The sequence below is a fragment of the Olea europaea genome, chromosome 4 (assembly GCF_002742605.1).
Source record: "Olea europaea var. sylvestris chromosome 4, O_europaea_v1, whole genome shotgun sequence".
Taxonomy (NCBI): domain Eukaryota; kingdom Viridiplantae; phylum Streptophyta; class Magnoliopsida; order Lamiales; family Oleaceae; genus Olea; species Olea europaea.
In genome coordinates, this window is record NC_036240.1 from 13,805,840 (window position 1) to 13,829,715 (window position 23,876).

A 23,876-nucleotide genomic window follows, 5' to 3' on the forward strand; every position below is an offset into this window, starting at 1 on the left:
CCTATTTCCATCCTGGTCCCATCGGGTATTTTTGTTATCTTACCCCATATCCATACTTGATTAAAGCGGGACGGGATGGGGCGGGGCAAGTCCCCTGCCCCATTTATTTTTCTTTTTATTTATTTAATTTTCTTATGTTCTTAGTTATTAAGTATTATTACTTTTTTACCAAATTGTTAAAAGGGACTTATGTTCTCTTTAAAAATGATGATGAATATATTATTTTTGTTTGATAAAAATTTAAATTTGAAATTAACTTTAAATAGGGCGGGTAGCGGGGCGGAGATTATGTTTCTCATATCCGCCCCATGCCTTCTCCGGTGTGATGGGTGATGACCCTCGTCCTGTATTCGTCCTATTATCTGGTTAGGTAGGTAATCCCTGTCTCATTCATGGCGAGATCCCATGAATAGCAGGTTGAATGAAATTTTTTTGCTATCCCTAGATCTATGCAAAATCCACAATAATCAATTATCTTTTCATGCTGTTTTATTTGAGCACGTTTATCATGATTTTGTGCTATGTGCTTTTTGTATTTTAGAGACAATTGCAATCAAATCAAAATGTGTTAGAATGATTCACGAAGATCGATTTTCAGGTCTTGTCAAATGATTGACAATTTGGAACAACTATATGAACTTGATTTAGCCCCTATTTTATTCCCATTTTAATCAAAAAATATATATATTTTGAAATAATTTTTTTTTAAAAATGTGCAGTTAAAAAAAAAAAGAAAAATTTTAAATTTATGTATAAAATTATTTTATGAGAAAATGCATTGTGGAAAAAAGAGCTTCTGAAAAAATGGGGACCAAATATAGACTCAATATCAGGAACGTCTTAAATCAAATCATTATATGAAGAAATTTCAAAACAAATAAGAGGAGCTGAACTTAAAATCCAACCAAATTAAGAATTTGAGAAACGTTTGGCAATTTGAATCACGTTCTAGAGATGATGGGGGTAGTCATGCGGTTCATTTTGGAGCTTAAGATATGTTTTTCTTACATTTTTTTTTTATTTCCCTTTTTAGTTTATTGACTTTCTTGAGTGTTTGCTAATTTTTTCGGAAGGTGCATGTGATTTTTTATTGGAGGCCAATCTCTTAGCTTTTGAACTCAACTTGAATCACCTCAATTTAACTTCTACAACTTAAATTATTATCATTTTACTGAGAAATGTGTATATTACTCAAAAGTAACTCATGATAAGCACTCAGGTAACATGACACGATACAACAATTTGTAAAAGATAATGGTTTCAAAAGTTAGATTTTGTTGGTTTGAGAAGATTTACATATATTGATCAAGTTGGTTTTCAATTTCGGGTTGGACTTAATACCAACACAATCCGACCAATGCCCAACCCTAGATAACACTAGTAGATTTTTAAAAAATTAAAAAAAAATGTCATGGAAGCGATCGCCACCCTGTCCCTATAGTTTCACCTAGGTTCTACGTTGTTTGAAACCCGATGGTACAATTACGAATTCAATTGACGAATTCAAGAAAGTTATTATGCACTCTAATTGCTATTGTAAAGAAGAAAGAAAAATTAACTCATACCATAAAATATAAAATATTAAAAAGAAAAAATAATTTATACCATAAAATATAAGAAGAAAAAGTAACTCATACCAGATAATAAACATTATAAAGAAATAAAGGACTTTATAGTATTTATTATATAATCCAATTATTAAAATGAGGATAAATACAACAAAATAACATTTAGGTAAAGTCATTTTTTCTTATACTTTTTCATTTTCATGTTCAAACTCATTTACTTCAATTAAAAACTCCATAATAGGTATCTTACAATTTATTTGACGGTTCATACAAGGGAAATTTCATTTGTACCCGAGCGTTTACACGCCACTCACATGGGAGTGGGGCCCCATGTGAGTGGCGTGTAAACGCTCGAGTACAAGTTGCTCGGTCCTTTTTCGGGGTCAGGATTCCTAGACCCACTTATGCAAGTGCAATAAATCTATTAAAAGATATTCTTATATATGCATTTCACCATTTTGTTTCTTGAACCTTCACATTGTTGAAGACCATTTTTGTTTGGTACACCACATTGTAATTATAATAAAGGTGACTAATTTTTGTTCATTATTATATTATAAGTTTATTTTTTTTGTCACAATTTTTAATATTTCATTGATCAACGCATCGTATCACTAATTACAGATTTCGTCAAAATATATGACAGTGCCTAAAAAATATTTATTTATCATTTTTTTAAATAAATAAAAAATTACAAGTACAAAAGCTCAACAAATACTTTCTTCATTTCAAAAGTACTCCGACAAAATATTTTGTACTGCCATCAAGGATAATATATGTTAATTAATTAAAAGTTAATGATAAAAAATGCAAAAAAAAAAAAAATCATTTAAGACATAAAAACAATAAAGAACAAATATAAGATATCTTTATTGTATTTACAACTTGTTTGGTTCGGATTAAAATCCAATTTTAATTTAATTCAAAGTCAAAAAATCAACATTAATTATATTTTTTATGGATCCTACAACTTTTCAACCACACATTTCAAAATATCACAATTTACTAAAAAATTTAATTTTAATTTGGAGGCTGCTATACATACGGTGTACAATCCCCTCACATAAAAGTAGGAACCCTCACATTAATTGGGCGTGGACCCTTCCCCTTACGTTACAAGAGTGTACATCGAGCTGTTGTACACCTTGCTTTATTTTCTTTTAGCCCCTGTTTGGCCACCATTTTCGAAAAATGAAAAGGGGTGGAATAGTATTTTTTAAAAATGAGTGGTTAAAAAAGAAGGAAAAGTTTTCGATTTACGTGTAATATTATTTTATGAAAAATTGTGTGGTTTAAAATAGGAAAGAGAAAAATAAAATATAATGTAATGAAATTTAATGGGAGTCAAACATAGGCTTAATTACCATCAGTGCCGTGTAAAAGGTGGTGTATAAAAAGAAACATTAAATATTAATATAATTACCTTTAATGAAACTATAGTGACATGTGGTCCCTCACATGTCAAAGGACACCTCCGTATGCTTCCTTGAATCTGGCCATAATACGAGTAAGGTTCAAGATTAACCCAAAGTCATCACGTTTGCAGTCTTTTTTTAATTCTAATGCAGGCCTAAACACAAATCGACAAGAGTCTTCCAATTTGATGAAATTGAGATTCGATATGATTTGGGCACTACAAATTTTTGTATGTTAAGGCCAGACAATGACTTTTCTACCCTCCTATTTATCGACAATTTGTTTACGTTATTTATGAATGGTGTAGTTTATGAAGATATGCAAAACTTGAACAATTAAATAATTTGAGCACTAAGCCCCTGCCGGATAGAAATTAAAATTAAAATTTTTATTTAAATCAAATTCAACATTTAAATTTACTGATATATTTTATATGACTCACAAATTTTCAATCTTATCAAAATTTATTTTAATTCCCAATCAAGCGTGGGTTAAATAACGCTTCAAAATGGGACTCGGCCCCAGCCTTACCTCGATTTCACCCAACCTTGAGCAGGTTAGTTTGAGCTTTTCCCTAATCTAGTAGTTGAGTCATGAGCTACCTAAATCGACGAGTCAAATTGACACCCTTAATTATTAGCTAAAGAAAATTTTGTGTTGTTTTATTTTTTATTGTTTAAACCTTATAATTACTCAGCAACTTTCTATGAAAACTGGTTTAAAATTCTTGTTTGGCTTATAGAGATAGTGCAAAATAAAAACAAATAAAAAGTATAATGAAATTTATAATTTATCTCTACATAGAGAGACTTGATTGGTTTATATATAAATTGGAAGGAGAACGTGCGTATTAATTGTTGGAATTACCTATAAAAACAATTCAGAACTCAAAATCGATATCTCGGGTTAATGTGAAATAGTCAATGCAGTCTGTAAAATTGACAAGTACATGTTGCATGTCACTACAACAATCTTATAATAATGTTGACATAAGTCATTTTTGTCAATAATTTTCGCTCATCACAGTACTAACCTCCCATCCTAGTCTTCAAGGGATAGTCTAATCTGCCTTTTATAATTAGTTCTTCCCATAGCCTAAGGTTTTAACTGCAAAATGTTGACTGTTTTCTTTGCCACTTGTTTGAGTAGAGCATAATTTTTAGTAGTGAATCAATTATTATTCGAGTATGGTTATTTTGCATTATCAAAATTTATAATTAATTTACGTAATAATTTAGTGTTACTAAATAATAAGTTCAATTAAAATAGAGCTTTTAATTCAGTGCCGGCTTAGAATAGATTAAAAAATTGTTAAAAAGTTGAGATAGTAAAGTTAACAATTAATTTCAATCGCGTATTTTTATTGGATCCATAATTAGGGGCGGACGCAGAAATTTTGAGTTAGGGGCACAATCAAACTTTGTACAAATCGAATATTTTGTTTTTGATTTTTGAATAATTCATATTTGATCCAAAAAAAAAATGCAAATTTACATTTAAAAAAATATTTCTTCATTAATATTTTTCTAATCATTTTCATCTATTTGATTTTAAACAATCATTATATTAACATTTTACTCATCACAAGCAAATGCATATTTATGTTTTAAAAATTTATGTATTTGATAAAAACAATCAATTCAAGTAATCGAAAGAAAAAAAATAATCAATATTCAATGCTAATAATCAGTCAAATAAACACAATTCGTTAGAAATAAGTTAAATTTTATACAATCAATTTAGACATGTGTTATATACACAAATAGGATAGGAAAAATGCAAATTTAGGTTTTAATTAGTTAAAAATTTGATTGAAACGTGAAAATTTGTGGTGGATGTGATAATTTTAGAGAAATTATAAACAAATTTTAGAAAGTTAGAAGAGTTAAATTTTGGTAAAAGGCGTGAGGGGAGAGAATATGATAGAACAATAAAAACGAGAGAAATTTCAAATTTATTGTGATTTTGCCCATGTTTGATGGGGATTAAAGCCCAATTTTTAATAAATTTTGATAAAATTTTAAAGTTAAGGAATCCATAAAATGTATTATTATAATTAATTGTTAACTTTAATTTAGATTAAAATTTAAATTTCAATCGATACCAAACATGACTTTATCGGAAGAAAAAGAAAAAAGGAGGGAAAATCTCAATAGTTGGGGGGTCAAGTGACCCCCCGGGTCCGCCCATGTTCATAATTTTATCAACTTTTAAATCACATTTTCATTAATGTATGTCGAAACTACAAAAATCATAAAAAGCTACTGTTTTGAGAGCAAACAAAAACCTAATTGCATTACGAAATGGGTTATTTTCAATCTTTTTCCCAAAAAAAAAAAATGTTAAAGAGTTTTGGTAAAGTCAACAAATAATTTCAATCGCGTATTTTTATTGGATCCACAATTTTTACCAACTTTTCAATCACGCATTTTCGTTAACTTTGTCGAAACTAAAAAGGTCATAAAAAGTTACCATAAATGGTTAAAAATAACTTGTTGCTGAATGCAGTTAGGTTTTTATTTGCCCTCAAAACAGTAGCTTTTTATGACTTTCGTAGTTCAACATATGTTAATGAAAATGTGATTGAAAAGTTGATAAAAACAATTGATCCAAGAAAAATACGCGATTGAAATTAATTGTTAACTTTACTATCTCAACTTTTTAACAATTTTTTAATCTATTCTAAGCCGGCACTGAATTAAAAGCTCTATTTTAATTGAACTTATTATTTAGTAACACTAAATTATTACGTAAATTAATTATAAATTTTGATAATGCAAAATAACCATACTCGAATAATAATTGATTCACTACTAAAAATTATGCTCTACTCAAACAAGTGGCAAAGAAAACAGTCAACATTTTGCAGTTAAAACCTTAGGCTATGGGAAGAACTAATTATAAAAGGCAGATTAGACTATCCCTTGAAGACTAGGATGGGAGGTTAGTACTGTGATGAGCGAAAATTATTGACAAAAATGACTTATGTCAACATTATTATAAGATTGTTGTAGTGACATGCAACATGTACTTGTCAATTTTACAGACTGCATTGACTATTTCACATTAACCCGAGATATCGATTTTGAGTTCTGAATTGTTTTTATAGGTAATTCCAACAATTAATACGCACGTTCTCCTTCCAATTTATATATAAACCAATCAAGTCTCTCTATGTAGAGATAAATTATAAATTTCATTATACTTTTTATTTGTTTTTATTTTGCACTATCTCTATAAGCCAAACAAGAATTTTAAACCAGTTTTCATAGAAAGTTGCTGAGTAATTATAAGGTTTAAACAATAAAAAATAAAACAACACAAAATTTTCTTTAGCTAATAATTAAGGGTGTCAATTTGACTCGTCGATTTAGGTAGCTCATGACTCAACTACTAGATTAGGGAAAAGCTCAAACTAACCTGCTCAAGGTTGGGTGAAATCGAGGTAAGGCTGGGGCCGAGTCCCATTTTGAAGCGTAACAAGTCGAGCTTAAAAAAATAATAAATAAAATCAATAAAAAAGTTATTTAAAACAAATAAAATCTGGCAGTTGAACGATTGCCTTGCCAAGCAGCTACCTTAACTGCCAAAAAGTGAAAGTAGCTAAAAGACAACAAACGTTGCGCGCGCACACATACATACATATGTATATGTACATATATACATATACCTATTTACATATATGTACATGTACATATGTGTATATATGTACATAGATATATACATACACATATAAAAAGCTTGCTAAGGTACGAGTCAAACTTTTGCAAGCAATGTGTTACCTTTTATATACCTTTTATTTTATTTTATTTTTTTGTTAAAAAAGGGATTCGAGCCCATAGCCTAGGTGTATTCTAGATTTTTATCCAAGCAAAAGCTCGTCAGCTCGGACCAAAAAAGTCTGAGCCATTTTTACTCAAATTGAGTTTGAACTTCAAGTTTCGACTCACAAGTCGGCTCGTTGACATCCCCAGACTCATTTATAGTATTACTCCCTTCGTTCCAATTATATAGGCTGAGTTTCATTTTTCTCTTGTCCTAAATATATAGGTTTGTTTCCTAATTTAGAATATTTTATTTTGTTCTTTTACCAATATATCCTTATTCAATTTTCCCCACTTAATATGTCAATATGTCCACTAAACTGCCCAGGTATACTGACCAAACCAGCGTAGTGAACTGCGACTCTCGTGTGTGCTCGATTAACATCTCTCCTCCATCTCCTCTATTGATGTGATGTGATTACGCATTCAGACTGATATTGCATGTCTGCACAATATTTCGTGAAATTCAAATAAATGGCAGCTACAAGTAATTGCACAATTCGTTGCCTCAAATGAGAGCAAATAATTCTTCCTCGTCGCACGTTCATCATATATGGGGCCTGTTTGGGAGGGATTTTTTGTCCCAAAAAATTGATTTTTTGACCATTATTTTACTATTCAAGCCGTAATTTTTGACTTCTTCTCTCACATATGGACCACACTTTTCTTCTAACGATCAAAAAATCAATTCTCAAAATTCCTCCCAAACGAGGCCATGATATCCTCAATGACCTCGTAGTTCATCCCAAAATGCCCGTCAAATGTAGCTATGACATCACAGTACACTTTCCCAATTATCTCCTTCAGGATTTCTTTGAACTTGGCAATGGTATAAACTGATTGAAATTGTCTTTCCATTTCATATTTGGTTGCACATGGGACCATCTGCGAGTAGGATTTGAAATCTGCTTGGAACTCTTGTTCAACCTTACTTCGCAGAGCTTGCTCGTACTATGCGACAAATTGCTTCAAAGTCGTTTTTGAATGCACATACCCATCAAAAAATGCAATCATACTCTCACTGCATTCAGTTGTTTACATGCCCGCCCAGAAAGTAGTTTTTAAATAGCATGACACCCAACGACTCCTATTCTCGTACAAGCCCGACAACCAGTCATTGTCATATAAATTATATGACTCAATCATCAATCTCCAACCTTCTTCAAAATCCGAGACGAACTGGGAATCATAAACTAAGTTGTGTATAGACAAGAAGATAGAGGCCTTATCAACATGGTATCCAAAGTTGTACCACAAATACCACCTGTGCTTCATATGTGGAAACACTATTTTAATCGCATTTTGCATAGCCCTGTCTTGATCAATAATAATACCGATGGGAGCTCGACCACACATGCACAACAACCACGTCTTGATTAACCACACAAACATATTCCCAATGTCTGATTGGGCGGCGTAAAATTGTCCGAAAACGAGACCGTCGAAAAGCATGATGATGTAGGGCGGAGGGCATGCATGGGGACGAAACTGCACGACGTGTCGGTCGATTGGCCTAGACATAAGACGCACGTTGCAACGTAGTTCTTGCGAATGCGCTCCTTCTGGTCTGGTTGCGTAACAATCGATCGAAGCTCGTGCCTTGCAGCTTGTGTTGCCTTAGGATCGTCTCGTACTTCGTTCGCACGACAGGAGGACCAAAATATGGGCACCGAAGTAAGACGTTGCCGTGGGCGAGTGCGTGTGGTGCCCTATGGGCACGGCGTGCAAGGCAACATGTTTGGTGCTCACAATTGTGACTGTCATCGTACTGCAAACTCACGTTTCGACCCCTTGTAGCCAAACAAGAATTTTAAACCAGTTTTCATAGAAAGTTGCTGAGTAATTATAAGGTTTAAACAATAAAAAATAAAACAACACAAAATTTTCTTTAGCTAATAATTAAGGGTGTCAATTTGACTCGTCGATTTAGGTAGCTCATGACTCAACTACTAGATTAGGGAAAAGCTCAAACTAACCTGCTCAAGGTTGGGTGAAATCGAGGTAAGGCTGGGGCCGAGTCCCATTTTGAAGCGTAACAAGTCGAGCTTAAAAAAATAATAAATAAAATCAATAAAAAAGTTATTTAAAACAAATAAAATCTGGCAGTTGAACGATTGCCTTGCCAAGCAGCTACCTTAACTGCCAAAAAGTGAAAGTAGCTAAAAGACAACAAACGTTGCGCGCGCGCACATACACACATACATACATATGTATATGTACATATATACATATACCTATTTACATATATGTACATGTACATATGTGTATATATGTACATATATATATACATACACATATAAAAAGCTTGCTAAGGTACGAGTCAAACTTTTGCAAGCAATGTGTTACCTTTTATATACCTTTTATTTTATTTTATTTTTTTGTTAAAAAAGGGATTCGAGCCCATAGCCTAGGTGTATTCTAGATTTTTATCCAAGCAAAAGCTCGTCAGCTCGGACCAAAAAAGTCTGAGCCATTTTTACTCAAATTGAGTTTGAACTTCAAGTTTCGACTCACAAGTCGGCTCGTTGACATCCCCAGACTCATTTATAGTATTATGTTGGTTGTGGCTTCAAAGAGGCACTTGTATTATTGCTTCTTCGGCCCTCACAGCTAGCTACATGTCAACGTAAGGTAATTCAGTACACCATCCTCCTTTTTGGAATTTCATTTTCTAACCGGAAAATCAACGTCATACACATATCATTTGTAAAAGTCAAAGACTTATTTCTAATTATTAAACTTGATACCCATCACTGGTACAATCACACCATCTCCCGCAACAATATCTTCTTCGAAACCTATGACATGCTCCGTAACGTCCACATTATTGGATTCTACTAAAACTTTGTCATCCAAGTCGATCACAATTTCTTTTCCTACTACAATATGGCAATGAAAAGTTCAGGAAAATAATAAACTATGACATTCGCAAACTAAAAGTTCGAAAAAGCATGGAAGTTACCTTTGTCCGTCATGCTTTCTGCTTACCTCTTTCCAAACTGCAGGTTCTCAGTAACCAATTAAAACCTTGAAAAATTGATCACATAAATGGTTTCATACATGTTGTCTGCTCATATTACGTGACTAAGCGCTGGTTGACCACTTACCGACCATGAACAAGAAGTGGTGCGTTTTACCCATAAAGTATGGAAAGTGCCAAACATTGGGAACTACCTAGGAACAAGGAGAAGCGAGAACCACTTAAATGGAGGAATCAATTGTATTTCCTCCCCATAAGGGGCGTTTACGCTGGTACTGAAGCTTTGATACTCGTGCCTATGCACTTCTAGGCCCCTTCCCGGCTACTGGATTACTCCAGTGCTTCGTATACTACGGACCCTCTGCCATAACTCAATAAGCAAATTCACAGTCAAGTTCAACAATTTGGCAAAAGCAAAATGTTCATGTATGTTCTATAAATCAGCACATTTTAAGCATGCATTCATATTTAAGTTCATACAGCAACAAAGCTGAAATCAATCTTAAACTGATGTTGAATTCACTCTACACTGCCACAAACCTAAGATAATGTTTGAACTATTAAATTGGTTGAGATAATGATTTTACATGAATTATTTCAAAAACAGTAGCCACATGCATAATATTTTGTCGATTCAGATGTTGTCAAGAATGTAGCTGAGAATCTTGGTTTCTGAAATCGACCCTTTTACCTGAGAGGTCTGACATTCTGCCTTCGATTGCTATTGGGGGTTCGTTGGTTGCTCGAAGTTTCATTTATATGGGCAGGGCGCAGCCAATCGACAAATATTCAGTTTGAAATCGGCACCTCATTTTTGTTGACGTAAACGACGATTTCGTGTGGGTGTGAACGACAATGAACCCGCGTTGAATTCGCTGCCAGTCACAAAATTCAGTACGCAACGGCGCTGCCGATCAATTTCATCAAGTCAATTGTATTAGGTGGGGATTTCGGGTGCGGGAGGAAGATTACGACAATGTGGATGTAGGGTTCGGTTGTGTCAAAAATGGGAGAAATGTGGGCCAAGTCTACCAATATCCCCCATTTTCAGTGAGTTTTCCCGCCCGCCACATCATGCGGGTCGGTTGTCAACATGTCGGTCGCGATCGTTCTGGCCATTGATGATGTCCAGAAGGGTCGGATCGGGTCGTCCACCAGCGTTGCGCTTGTGGATCAGAATGACAACCTCGTTGCTATCTTGAACGAGTAAGATAATTTTCTCTAATTTTTCTATGGAAATTTGTTGGCTGAATTCTATTGAGTTTTTAAGTGATTAATTATGTGAACGATGCACTTGTGATGGAATTATGCTTCTCTGAGTGATGAATTATTTCTGTTACGAGTCTTTTTATTTATATATGGAGTTACTATGAATTTTAATGCTAATGAATATCTTCTTGATCGGTATTAGATATAGATAATTTGTAATTGTTAAGAAGGGGTTGCCTGTCCTGGCGTGAAATTTTAGTTTTAGAACTTGATATACATTGAATGCGCTGAATTTTTAATTTTTTAATTTTTAATTATGTTTTTCCCTATCAAACTGAAATGTTTCTTATTAGTTAGTTTTAAATTATGGCTTCTCATGGAATTAGCTAGAAATTTTGATTTATTTTAACTCTTTTTGCAGCCTAATTGTATCTTCATAGCTATTGCAGAGTTTCTTGCTCAAGTTGTGCTGACGTGTAAAACTGATAATTCTACAGTCATGCAATAATTTCGATTTAGTTGGTGATTTCATATGATATGCTGCTTGAATAATTTCCGGAATTGGTGTTTCGAGAGTGTAATATTCCAAGGTTTAATCCTCTGGTTGGATAAGATGGTGGAGCTTGCAATTCTTATTCAAATGATTATTTCCAAGGGCAAGGTCCCACATTTGTAAAATGAAAAAAGATAAATGATTGGAGATTTAGCCCTGTTTGTTTCCCATTTTCTCCTCATTAAAATGAAAAATATAACCGTTATCCATCACATCAAGCCACCAAATTTGAATTTCTATATTTTGTATAGGACTCATAACGGCTATATGTTTCATTCTCATTTTTACAAAAATGGCCATCACTGGTACAATCACACCATCTCCCGCAACAATATCTTCTTCGAAACCTATGACATGCTCCGTAACGTCCACATTATTGGATTCTACTAAAACTTTGTCATCCAAGTCGATCACAATTTCTTTTCCTACTACAATATGGCAATGAAAAGTTCAGGAAAATAATAAACTATGACATTCGCGAACTAAAAGTTCGAAAAAGCATGGAAGTTACCTTTGTCCGTCATGCTTTCTGCTTACCTCTTTCCAAACTGCAGGTTCTCAGTAACCAATTAAAACCTTGAAAAATTGATCACATAAATGGTTTCATACATGTTGTCTACTCATATTACGTGACTAAGCGCTGGTTGACCACTTACCGACCATGAACAAGAAGTGGTGCGTTTCACCCATAAAGTATGGAAAGTGCCAAACATTGGGAACTACCTAGGAACAAGGAGAAGCGAGAACCACTTAAATGGAGGAATCGATTGTATTTCCTCCCCATAAGGGGCGTTTACGCTGGTACTGAAGCTTTGATACTCGTGCCTACGCACTTCTAGGCCCCTTCCCGGCTACTGGATTACTCCAGTGCTTCGTGTACTACGGACCCTCTGCCATAACTCAATAAGCAAATTCACAGTCAAGTTCAACATTTTGGCAAAAGCAAAATGTTCATGTATGTTCTATAAATCAGCACATTTTAAGCATGCATTCATATTTAAGTTCATACAGTAACAAAGCTGAAATCAATCTTAAACTGATGTTGAATTCACTCTACACTGCCACAAACCTAAGATAATGTTTGAACTATTAAATTGGTTGAGATAATGATTTTACATGAATTATTTCAAAAACAGTAGCCACATGCATAATATTTTGTCGATTCAGATGTTGTCAAGAATGTAGCTGAGAATCTTGGTTTCTAAAATCGACCCTTTTACCTGAGAGGTCTGACATTCTGCCTTCGATTGCTATTGGGGGTTCGTTGGTTGCTCGAAGTTTCATTTATATGGGCAGGGCGCAGCCAATCGACAAATATTCAGTTTGAAATCGGCACCTCATTTTTGTTGACGTAAACGACGATTTCGTGTGGGTGTGAACGACAATGAACCCGCGTTGAATTCGCTGCCAGTCACAAAATTCAGTACGCAACGGCGCTGCCGATCAATTTCATCAAGTCAATTGTATTAGGTGGGGATTTCGGGTGCGGGAGGAAGATTACGACAATGTGGATGTAGGGTTCGGTTGTGTCAAAAATGGGAGAAATGTGGGCCAAGTCTACCAATATCCCCCATTTTCAGTGAGTTTTCCCGCCCGCCACATCATGAATTTTGAAACACAGTCAACAAACAATGTACAAGGAGCTTTTATTTATTTATTATTATTTGCCCTTCTAAGCATTAAGTGGGTGTTCTCTTTGTATTTCAGTTTTGTGTTGAGTTTTAAATTCATTTTGAGTTTTGTGTTTTGAGTGTTTGTTTTGAAATTGTTGAAAATGCGTTCTTTTTGTTAGTTTCTCAAAACAAAAAAAATGAAATTTTTTTTTTTTTTGAAATTTTGAGAATCACCACAAGATCACCTCAAAAAAAAAGAAAAAAAAAATATATATAATTTTTAATTTTTTTTTTTGAAATTTTGAGAATCACCATATTACCTCCGAAAAAAAAAGGTGTTTCCCGCGTTTTCAGTTTTTTCAAGTTTTACAGTGAAAACGCCCAAAACGACAAAAAAGTCGTTTTGTGTTTTCTTCACAAATTTTTTTTTCGTTTTCGAAAATTCGTTTTCGAAAACGGGAAAGAGAACACGTTTTCACCGTTTTGAAAAATCGAAAACAGAAAACGGCCCGAAAACAGTAAAGAGAACAGGGCCTAAATAATTTAATTTGGGAGTGCCCCAATCAATTATCTCATAAAACATTGTCCAGGTTCATCCTCCCAAATTTTACACTCCACTGGAGACCCCCACATAAATCCAACACCGGAATTCCACCCAAATATTTCTTTCCCAGAATACCCCTCACTACAATTTTCTTTCCCAAAAGTCCCTCTACCACAATTTTAATTCTCAATTTTCCTTATAATCTTTCACACTAAGGACAAATTTTGTTCCTTTAATATTCCCACTTTCTTAAATTTTGTTTTTCTTAATTTTGTTATTCCCAAAATATCCTTTTCTCTCTCATTCACACGCTCTCCCTCCAAATAATATATAATTCCTTCAAACCAACCCACCAACGAAATAAAAAGACAGAAATCTCTTCTGCCGCTCCAAATGGCAGCCATGGCGCTTTTCCTTAACATAGCCACTCCTTCCTCCGTCTCTTACCCAAAACTGCCCAAATCCCACCTCCCTCCACCCTTACTCCTCCCCCTCCACCACCACTCCACCGCCAGAACCCGATCTGGTACCAAGATTTCTGCCTCTCTGATTGACCCGGATGGAGGCCGACTTGTCGAGCTTTTTGTTCGAGAATCTGAGAAGGATTCGAAATTGAAGCAGGCCATGGGCTTGCCTCAGATCAAACTCTCCAAGATTGACCTTCAATGGGTCCATGTGCTCAGCGAGGGCTGGGCCAGCCCATTGAAGGGGTTCATGAGAGAGTCTGAGTTCCTCCAAACGCTTCATTTTAACTCGCTCCGACTCAATGACGGGTCGGTTGTCAACATGTCGGTCGCGATCGTTCTGGCCATTGATGATGTCCAGAAGGGTCGGATCGGGTCGTCCACCAGCGTTGCGCTTGTGGATCAGAATGACAACCTCGTTGCTATCTTGAACGAGTAAGATAATTTTCTCTAATTTTTCTATGGAAATTTGTTGGCTGAATTCTATTGAGTTTTTAAGTGATTAATTATGTGAACGATGCACTTGTGATGGAATTATGCTTCTCTGAGTGATGAATTATTTCTGTTACGAGTCTTTTTATTTATATATGGAGTTACTATGAATTTTAATGCTAATGAATATCTTCTTGATCGGTATTAGATATAGATAATTTGTAATTGTTAAGAAGGGGTTGCCTGTCCTGGCGTGAAATTTTAGTTTTAGAACTTGATATACATTGAATGCGCTGAATTTTTAATTTTTTAATTTTTAATTATGTTTTTCCCTATCAAACTGAAATGTTTCTTATTAGTTAGTTTTAAATTATGGCTTATCATGGAATTAGCTAGAAATTTTGATTTATTTTAACTCTTTTTGCAGCCTAATTGTATCTTCATAGCTATTGCAGAGTTTCTTGCTCAAGTTGTGCTGACGTGTAAAACTGATAATTCTACAGTCATGCAATAATTTCGATTTAGTTGGTGATTTCATATGATATGCTGCTTGAATAATTTCCGGAATTGGTGTTTCGAGAGTGTAATATTCCAAGGTTTAATCCTCTGGTTGGATAAGATGGTGGAGCTTGCAATTCTTATTCAAATGATTATTTCCAAGGGCAAGGTCCCACATTTGTAAAATGAAAAAAGATAAATGATTGGAGATTTAGCCCTGTTTGTTTCCCATTTTCTCCTCATTAAAATGAAAAATATAACCGTTATCCATCACATCAAGCCACCAAATTTGAATTTCTATATTTTGTATAGGACTCATAACGGCTATATGTTTCATTCTCATTTTTACAAAAATGGGAAATAAACGGGGTTTTACTATGATTTGAAAGTCAACTTGCATCTGATTGCGAGACCAAGGGTGTTTAAGACATTTTTGAGCGAATAGATTAGTTGATTTCCAAATTCATTGGAATGGTATACCAGCATGATCATGTAATAATATTGACATCCTATGCATATATGATTGACTACATGCAAATGTTGACCCCTTTACAAAACCCATGGATACTTTAACTTCCATTGACTCTATACTTGAATAAGGAAATTATTAAGATTGGATTATAGAAGAGTACCAGTTATTTCGAAAACAATTGTTCACGTCATCTTTTGGTACATGACCAATAATTTGCTTTTCATGAAAAAGTAAAATTCATCTGTAGTTTGTAATCGAGAAACAGAGCTGACACAATTATGTACAATGGTTTTTGATTAGTTTTTCAGGTAGCTTCCGTAGGACTCCTTTACCATCATCTACGATATTTTGGCTGTAGATTAATTTTCACTTATCATTTTCTTTAGACATGTAGGTTGTGCTCCTAATCATATTATTATTATTATTATTATTATTATTATTATTATTATTATTATTATTATTATTATTTTTGCTTTACTACATAGATATACGTACCACAGTTTCTCATCAAGTATTTTATTGATCTTCTTAAATCTAATTGTTAATGTAGCATTGAAATTTACAAGCATAACAAAGAAGAAAGAATAGCAAGAACCTGGGGTACTACAGCACCCGGTTTACCTTTATTATTATTATTATTATTATTATTATTATTATTATTATTATTATTATTATTATTATTTTTGCTTTACTACATAGATATACGTACCACAGTTTCTCATCAAGTATTTTATTGATCTTCTTAAATCTAATTGTTAATGTAGCATTGAAATTTACAAGCATAACAAAGAAGAAAGAATAGCAAGAACCTGGGGTACTACAGCACCCGGTTTACCTTATGTCGAGGAAGCTATTAGCGCTGCTGGAAACTGGCTGATTGGTGGTGATTTAGAGGTTATAGAACCCATCAAGTATAATGATGGTCTTGATCACTTCCGGCTTTCCCCTTCACAGCTCCGTGACGAGTTTGTGAGGCGCAACGCAGATGCTGTGTTTGCCTTCCAGCTCAGAAATCCTGTGCACAATGGGCATGCTCTATTGATGACTGACACGCGCAGTCGTCTTCTGGAGATGGGATATAAGAATCCGGTCCTCTTGCTTCATCCATTGGGAGGTTATACAAAAGCAGATGATGTACCACTTTGTTGGCGAATGAAGCAACATGAGAAGGTACGTGACCTCTTAAATATGTTACTATCTACCTAGCAATGGGGAGCCAATCTTTTTGCATTTTCCTTTTTTGTGTGCTTTCTCTTCATATTCCTTTTACAACTATTAAGAATTTGAGCTAATTAATTTTTACATCGGGTCAAACAGTGTCATGCTGAAAAAAGAAGTAATATTGTGGGACAAAAGTATATTTTGGTACAATGTTAGAACTGTTGCTGATCATGACGTGATTCGTTCTTGTATCCCGAAGTTCCATTTAGGGCTTGCCTAGGAAATGAGTAAAATCAACTGTTTGTCCCTAATATGATTGGACACTTTGATAACTTTAAAAAGGTTACATTTTAAAAAGTTTAAAGCTTAATTTAGATGAAGAGAAACATTATTTTTTTTAATTTTTCAACTTATTTATTATAAGTAAATATGTGTACGTGAACTTTTGAGCATAGCTATTTCAATGTTGATTTTCATTAGCAGATTGTTCATGATGTGCTTTTATGCAATATTTTCCTTTAAATTGACAACATATGTCAAAAAAAAAAGTCGTTTTGTGTTTTCTTCACAAATTTTTTTTTCGTTTTCGAAAATTCGTTTTCGAAAACGGGAAAGAGAACACGTTTTCATCGTTTTGAAAAATCGAAAACAGAAAACGGCCCGAAAACAGTAAAGAGAACAGGGCCTAAATAATTTAATTTGGGAGTGCCCCAATCAATTATCTCATAAAACATTGTCCAGGTTCATCCTCCCAAATTTTACACTCCACTGGAGACCCCCACATAAATCCAACACCGGAATTCCACCCAAATATTTCTTTCCCAGAATACCCCTCACTACAATTTTCTTTCCCAAAAGTCCCTCTACCACAATTTTAATTCTCAATTTTCCTTATAATCTTTCACACTAAGGACAAATTTTGTTCCTTTAATATTCCCACTTTCTTAAATTTTGTTTTTCTTAATTTTGTTATTCCCAAAATATCCTTTTCTCTCTCATTCACACGCTCTCCCTCCAAATAATATATAATTCCTTCAAACCAACCCACCAACGAAATAAAAAGACAGAAATCTCTTCTGCCGCTCCAAATGGCAGCCATGGCGCTTTTCCTTAACATAGCCACTCCTTCCTCCGTCTCTTACCCAAAACTGCCCAAATCCCACCTCCCTCCACCCTTACTCCTCCCCCTCCACCACCACTCCACCGCCAGAACCCGATCTGGTACCAAGATTTCTGCCTCTCTGATTGACCCGGATGGAGGCCGACTTGTCGAGCTTTTTGTTCGAGAATCTGAGAAGGATTCGAAATTGAAGCAGGCCATGGGCTTGCCTCAGATCAAACTCTCCAAGATTGACCTTCAATGGGTCCATGTGCTCAGCGAGGGCTGGGCCAGCCCATTGAAGGGGTTCATGAGAGAGTCTGAGTTCCTCCAAACGCTTCATTTTAACTCGCTCCGACTCAATGACGGGTCGGTTGTCAACATGTCGGTCGCGATCGTTCTGGCCATTGATGATGTCCAGAAGGGTCGGATCGGGTCGTCCACCAGCGTTGCGCTTGTGGATCAGAATGACAACCTCGTTGCTATCTTGAACGAGTAAGATAATTTTCTCTAATTTTTCTATGGAAATTTGTTGGCTGAATTCTATTGAGTTTTTAAGTGATTAATTATGTGAACGATGCACTTGTGATGGAATTATGCTTCTCTGAGTGATGAATTATTTCTGTTACGAGTCTTTTTATTTATATATGGAGTTACTATGAATTTTAATGCTAATGAATATCTTCTTGATCGGTATTAGATATAGATAATTTGTAATTGTTAAGAAGGGGTTGCCTGTCCTGGCGTGAAATTTTAGTTTTAGAACTTGATATACATTGAATGCGCTGAATTTTTAATTTTTTAATTTTTAATTATGTTTTTCCCTATCAAACTGAAATGTTTCTTATTAGTTAGTTTTAAATTATGGCTTCTCATGGAATTAGCTAGAAATTTTGATTTATTTTAACTCTTTTTGCAGCCTAATTGTATCTTCATAGCTATTGCAGAGTTTCTTGCTCAAGTTGTGCTGACGTGTAAAACTGATAATTCTACAGTCATGCAATAATTTCGATTTAGTTGGTGATTTCATATGATATGCTGCTTGAATAATTTCCGGAATTGGTGTTTCGAGAGTGTAATATTCCAAGGTTTAATCCTCTGGTTGGATAAGATGGTGGAGCTTGCAATTCTTATTCAAATGATTATTTCCAAGGGCAAGGTCCCACATTTGTAAAATGAAAAAAGATAAATGATTGGAGATTTAGCCCTGTTTGTTTCCCATTTTCTCCTCATTAAAATGAAAAATATAACCGTTATCCATCACATCAAGCCACCAAATTTGAATTTCTATATTTTGTATAGGACTCATAACGGCTATATGTTTCATTCTCATTTTTACAAAAATGGGAAATAAACGGGGTTTTACTATGATTTGAAAGTCAACTTGCATCTGATTGCGAGACCAAGGGTGTTTAAGACATTTTTGAGCGAATAGATTAGTTGATTTCCAAATTCATTGGAATGGTATACCAGCATGATCATGTAATAATATTGACATCCTATGCATATATGATTGACTACATGCAAATGTTGACCCCTTTACAAAACCCATGGATACTTTAACTTCCATTGACTCTATACTTGAATAAGGAAATTATTAAGATTGGATTATAGAAGAGTACCAGTTATTTCGAAAACAATTGTTCACGTCATCTTTTGGTACATGACCAATAATTTGCTTTTCATGAAAAAGTAAAATTCATCTGTAGTTTGTAATCGAGAAACAGAGCTGACACAATTATGTACAATGGTTTTTGATTAGTTTTTCAGGTAGCTTCCGTAGGACTCCTTTACCATCATCTACGATATTTTGGCTGTAGATTAATTTTCACTTATCATTTTCTTTAGACATGTAGGTTGTGCTCCTAATCATATTATTATTATTATTATTATTATTATTATTATTATTATTATTATTATTATTATTATTTTTGCTTTACTACATAGATATACGTACCACAGTTTCTCATCAAGTATTTTATTGATCTTCTTAAATCTAATTGTTAATGTAGCATTGAAATTTACAAGCATAACAAAGAAGAAAGAATAGCAAGAACCTGGGGTACTACAGCACCCGGTTTACCTTATGTCGAGGAAGCTATTAGCGCTGCTGGAAACTGGCTGATTGGTGGTGATTTAGAGGTTATAGAACCCATCAAGTATAATGATGGTCTTGATCACTTCCGGCTTTCCCCTTCACAGCTCCGTGACGAGTTTGTGAGGCGCAACGCAGATGCTGTGTTTGCCTTCCAGCTCAGAAATCCTGTGCACAATGGGCATGCTCTATTGATGACTGACACGCGCAGTCGTCTTCTGGAGATGGGATATAAGAATCCGGTCCTCTTGCTTCATCCATTGGGAGGTTATACAAAAGCAGATGATGTATCACTTTGTTGGCGAATGAAGCAACATGAGAAGGTACGTGACCTCTTAAATATGTTACTATCTACCTAGCAATGGGGAGCCAATCTTTTTGCATTTTCCTTTTTTGTGTGCTTTCTCTTCATATTCCTTTTACAACTATTAAGAATTTGAGCTAATTAATTTTTACATCGGGTCAAACAGTGTCATGCTGAAAAAAGAAGTAATATTGTGGGACAAAAGTATATTTTGGTACAATGTTAGAACTGTTGCTGATCATGACGTGATTCGTTCTTGTATCCCGAAGTTCCATTTAGGGCTTGCCTAGGAAATGAGTAAAATCAACTGTTTGTCCCTAATATGATTGGACACTTTGATAACTTTAAAAAGGTTACATTTTAAAAAGTTTAAAGCTTAATTTAGATGAAGAGAAACATTATTTTTTTTAATTTTTCAACTTATTTATTATAAGTAAATATGTGTACGTGAACTTTTGAGCATAGCTATTTCAATGTTGATTTTCATTAGCAGATTGTTCATGATGTGCTTTTATGCAATATTTTCCTTTAAATTGACAACATATGTCAAACTTATAGAATGCCCGCGATGCAAATTTGTTGTATGATCTGGTACAATAGAAAGTATTTTCTATTACATACTGATTATTTATTTTAACTGTTCTTTTAGGTGCTTGAGGATGGCATTCTTGATCCAGAGACTACGGTAGTTTCTATATTCCCATCTCCCATGCACTATGCGGGCCCAACTGAGGTACAGTGGCATGCTAAGGCTAGAATTAATGCAGGTGCAAACTTCTATATCGTAGGCCGGGACCCTGCTCCCCGCGATGCAAATTTGTTGTATGATCTGGTACAATAGAAAGTATTTTCTATTACATACTGATTATTTATTTTAACTGTTCTTTTAGGTGCTTGAGGATGGCATTCTTGATCCAGAGACTACGGTAGTTTCTATATTCCCATCTCCCATGCACTATGCGGGCCCAACTGAGGTACAGTGGCATGCTAAGGCTAGAATTAATGCAGGTGCAAACTTCTATATCGTAGGCCGGGACCCTGCTGGCATGAGCCACCCACTTGAGAAAAGAGATCTGTATGATGCAGATCATGGTAAGATGGTGCTGAGTATGGCTCCCGGATTAGAGCGGCTCAACATTCTTCCATTCAAGGTAGAAAAATGATCCTCAGCGTTGTCACATTCATGATGTTCTTATTATGGGTTCACTTGATGACTAACATCTCAAGTATTCTCTTCCTATAGAAATCGAAAGAAAAAATTCACTGCCATGACATCGGAAAATGGAAATCTTGAATATTAATTAGTTATTATGGACGAACTCCAGGTTGCAGCTTATGACAAGACTCAGGGTAAAATGGCATTCTTTGATCCATCAAGGACTAAAGATTTTCTGTTCATATCTGGTACCAAGGTAATTTTATTATTAACAGTTTTGATCGGCTCCCTTTTGCTTATACTTTATGGTAGCAGTAGCTTAGCCAAAGGGATTTTAATTCTCACTGGCATTTTGTTTATTCCACTTTTCTAGATGCGAACACTTGCGAAGAATGGGGAGAATCCTCCGGATGGATTCATGTGCCCAGGTGGTTGGAAAGTTTTGGTCGATTATTACGACAGTTTGGCTCTGTCTGAGAATGGCAGAGTCCCTGAACCTGTCCCAGCTTGAAACTATTACTTGTGTAATTATGCTCGGTAGAATCTTAAACCTATTTATCTCCAATGTATCATTGCATAAAACTCGGTCAAACTCACTTCATCTCAATAAGATCATAGGAGGCATAGGTACAGAAGTTCAAGAATTAGCCTCGACCTGTAAAATAGTGCCAAAAATGGCTCCTGAATTTGTGCACTCGTCTCGTGTACTCTGTATAATATTGTGTACTGTGTGAGGAAAATGAATTGTGGGTTGCTGTTGAAATATGAACTCTTAAAAAAGTGATTTTATCAGCTCATGATGCTGCAGGGTAATGAAAATAGCCACCTTGTTTTCACAGTTAGAAGTTAATGAAATTGTGAAAAGAACGTAAAAAAACGTAATTATCATAATTATCTCAATTCCATTTTAGCATATGTTTGGCTCCTATTAAATTAAAATTCATTTTTTTCTCTTTTTATCAATCATATATTCTCCAATAAAATAATATTACATGTAGATTTAAAAAGTTTTTTATTTTTATTTTTATTTTTTTAACTACACTTTCTTTAAAAAATTATTATTCTTGTTATTATAATTTGAAAAAATGGAGCCAAACAAGGGCTAAATGTTCCTAATCTTTTATGGATGTTAACCACCTCCCACCGTATTCCCAATATATAGGGAGTTTTTTAAGGATTAAATTAGTGATGGTACAAAAACTATTCTTTTAAAAAGTTTTAAGGATTTGTTTCCCCAGTCTTTCTTACTGCATAATTACTCATTGATGAGAATGTCACCTACTATTGGGCTCCTACTATTGGGCTATCTTTGTTTATGCTTTATTAATTTTAATTGGGCTTGTAGATTGGGTTTGACCCATAGTCTCTTTCTCTCTAGGTTTGCTTATTTTCCTTTGTATTTGTCTTTTAAGGTAAACATGGAAGAACAGACGATGATCAAATGAATTGAAGAATTGAATTACTTGGCTGGTTACCCAAGTTCTCTGCTCCCGAATTTTTGTTTCTTCTCCAATTTCTCCCCATCTTATCGGATTCTTCCCACTTTCTTGTTGCCTTATTCTTCCGCTTCTTCCTATTACTTGCTATGGTTATTTTCTATTGAATACAATACTTTTCGATTGACTCTAAATCAAATTAGGTATCAAAGTTCACTAAGTTTTAACGAGTAATTTGATTCAATTGAGATTTAACAAATGATCACATAGATTTCAAAATTGGCTTACTCAAACGAGCTTTCATCTTGCGAGGGGCACGTTAAGGGATAAAAATCTATATCGTATAAAGATGAAAACATAGACCAACTTATAAGGATTTGGACTAATCCTCCTAATAAAGTTGACATTTTAAGATGGAATCCAAATTTTTATATGGTATTAGAACTAAACATGGGAAATACTTCAAGTTTTTGCCGCTCCTCAACCTAGAAAGTCTACTCTATCTTAAAAGCAATGGCAAACCCTTAGATCAACAACTCCCACCGTCATCATCTTCTTCAAACACCAAACTGCACCTCCTGCTAAACACAACCACCATCTTCATCCATTACATTTACACCACCCACTTCAATCCATGTCACTATTAGGGACGAGCCCAGGCCCAGTGCAGGCATCTGCTTGCACTGAACATATTGAAGATGCCTACTCTTCCCATAGCAGTAGCTTCATAATGTGATTAACCAATTGACAAAGTTGAGAAGGAAACCTGTTTGTGAAATTGAAATCCTTATTACTTTTCGTCAAAATAATGTTCCTTTACAGATTCGTCTCAACTGCTTCGCCGTTGGAAAATGAACATTGTCGTGATCTGGTTGAGCAACACAAAGATGAGCGACCATGAAAGTGTTGGAAAATATGGGTAAATGGCTCACTTTTAGCAAAATTTTCGGTAGGACCTGTTGGTCCAATTTGGAAGATCAAAGTTCGTACATGTTCTCCTCTATGAGAGTATCGAAATCATATATTTATTTGCCAAAAATGAAGCTCGGGTA

General features: G+C 34.6%; 2 protein-coding genes and 1 long non-coding RNA gene across 4 annotated transcripts; all 3 read left to right on the forward strand.

The window, feature by feature from the left end:
- The first annotated feature begins 10,904 nt into the window (after window positions 1-10,904).
- LOC111393703 lies at window positions 10,905-11,703 on the forward strand. Its single transcript, XR_002702484.1, has 2 exons — window positions 10,905-10,994; window positions 11,419-11,703. It is a non-coding gene; the product is annotated as an uncharacterized LOC111393703 (long non-coding RNA).
- Window positions 11,704-14,051: 2,348 nt separating this feature from the next.
- Window positions 14,052-16,865, forward strand: LOC111393064 (ATP-sulfurylase 3, chloroplastic-like). Its single transcript, XM_023018464.1, has 4 exons — window positions 14,052-14,606; window positions 16,124-16,201; window positions 16,338-16,743; window positions 16,854-16,865. Exons 1-4 carry the CDS (start codon window positions 14,101-14,103, stop codon window positions 16,863-16,865), a joined length of 1,002 nt encoding a protein of 333 aa, XP_022874232.1. The 5' UTR covers window positions 14,052-14,100.
- A 909-nt stretch (window positions 16,866-17,774) lies between these two features.
- LOC111393702 (ATP sulfurylase 1, chloroplastic-like) lies at window positions 17,775-22,224 on the forward strand. 2 transcript variants are annotated; one of them, XM_023019367.1, is made up of 6 exons: window positions 17,776-18,328; window positions 19,846-20,251; window positions 20,882-21,020; window positions 21,262-21,383; window positions 21,558-21,644; window positions 21,762-22,224. In XM_023019367.1, exons 1-6 carry the CDS (start codon window positions 17,823-17,825, stop codon window positions 21,897-21,899), a joined length of 1,398 nt encoding a protein of 465 aa, XP_022875135.1. In that variant the 5' UTR covers window positions 17,776-17,822; the 3' UTR covers window positions 21,900-22,224. The 2 variants fall into 2 exon arrangements, with proteins under 2 accessions (XP_022875136.1, XP_022875135.1); XM_023019368.1 differs by lacking the exon at window positions 20,882-21,020 and having other exon boundaries at window positions 17,775-18,328; window positions 21,123-21,383.
- The last annotated feature ends 1,652 nt before the right edge of the window (window positions 22,225-23,876 follow it).

Coding starts and splice junctions, on each gene's coding strand:
- LOC111393064 (XM_023018464.1), top strand. CDS start 14,101: ATGGCAGCCATGGCGCTTTTCCTTAACATAGCCACTCCTTCCTCCGTC. Junction 14,607..16,123: donor CTCGTTGCTATCTTGAACGA/GTAAGATAATTT, acceptor TTGTTAATGTAG/CATTGAAATTTACAAGCATA. Junction 16,202..16,337: donor GCACCCGGTTTACCTTTATT/ATTATTATTATT, acceptor TTGTTAATGTAG/CATTGAAATTTACAAGCATA.
- LOC111393702 (XM_023019368.1), top strand. CDS start 17,823: ATGGCAGCCATGGCGCTTTTCCTTAACATAGCCACTCCTTCCTCCGTC. Junction 18,329..19,845: donor CTCGTTGCTATCTTGAACGA/GTAAGATAATTT, acceptor TTGTTAATGTAG/CATTGAAATTTACAAGCATA. Junction 20,252..21,122: donor GAATGAAGCAACATGAGAAG/GTACGTGACCTC, acceptor CTGTTCTTTTAG/GTGCTTGAGGATGGCATTCT.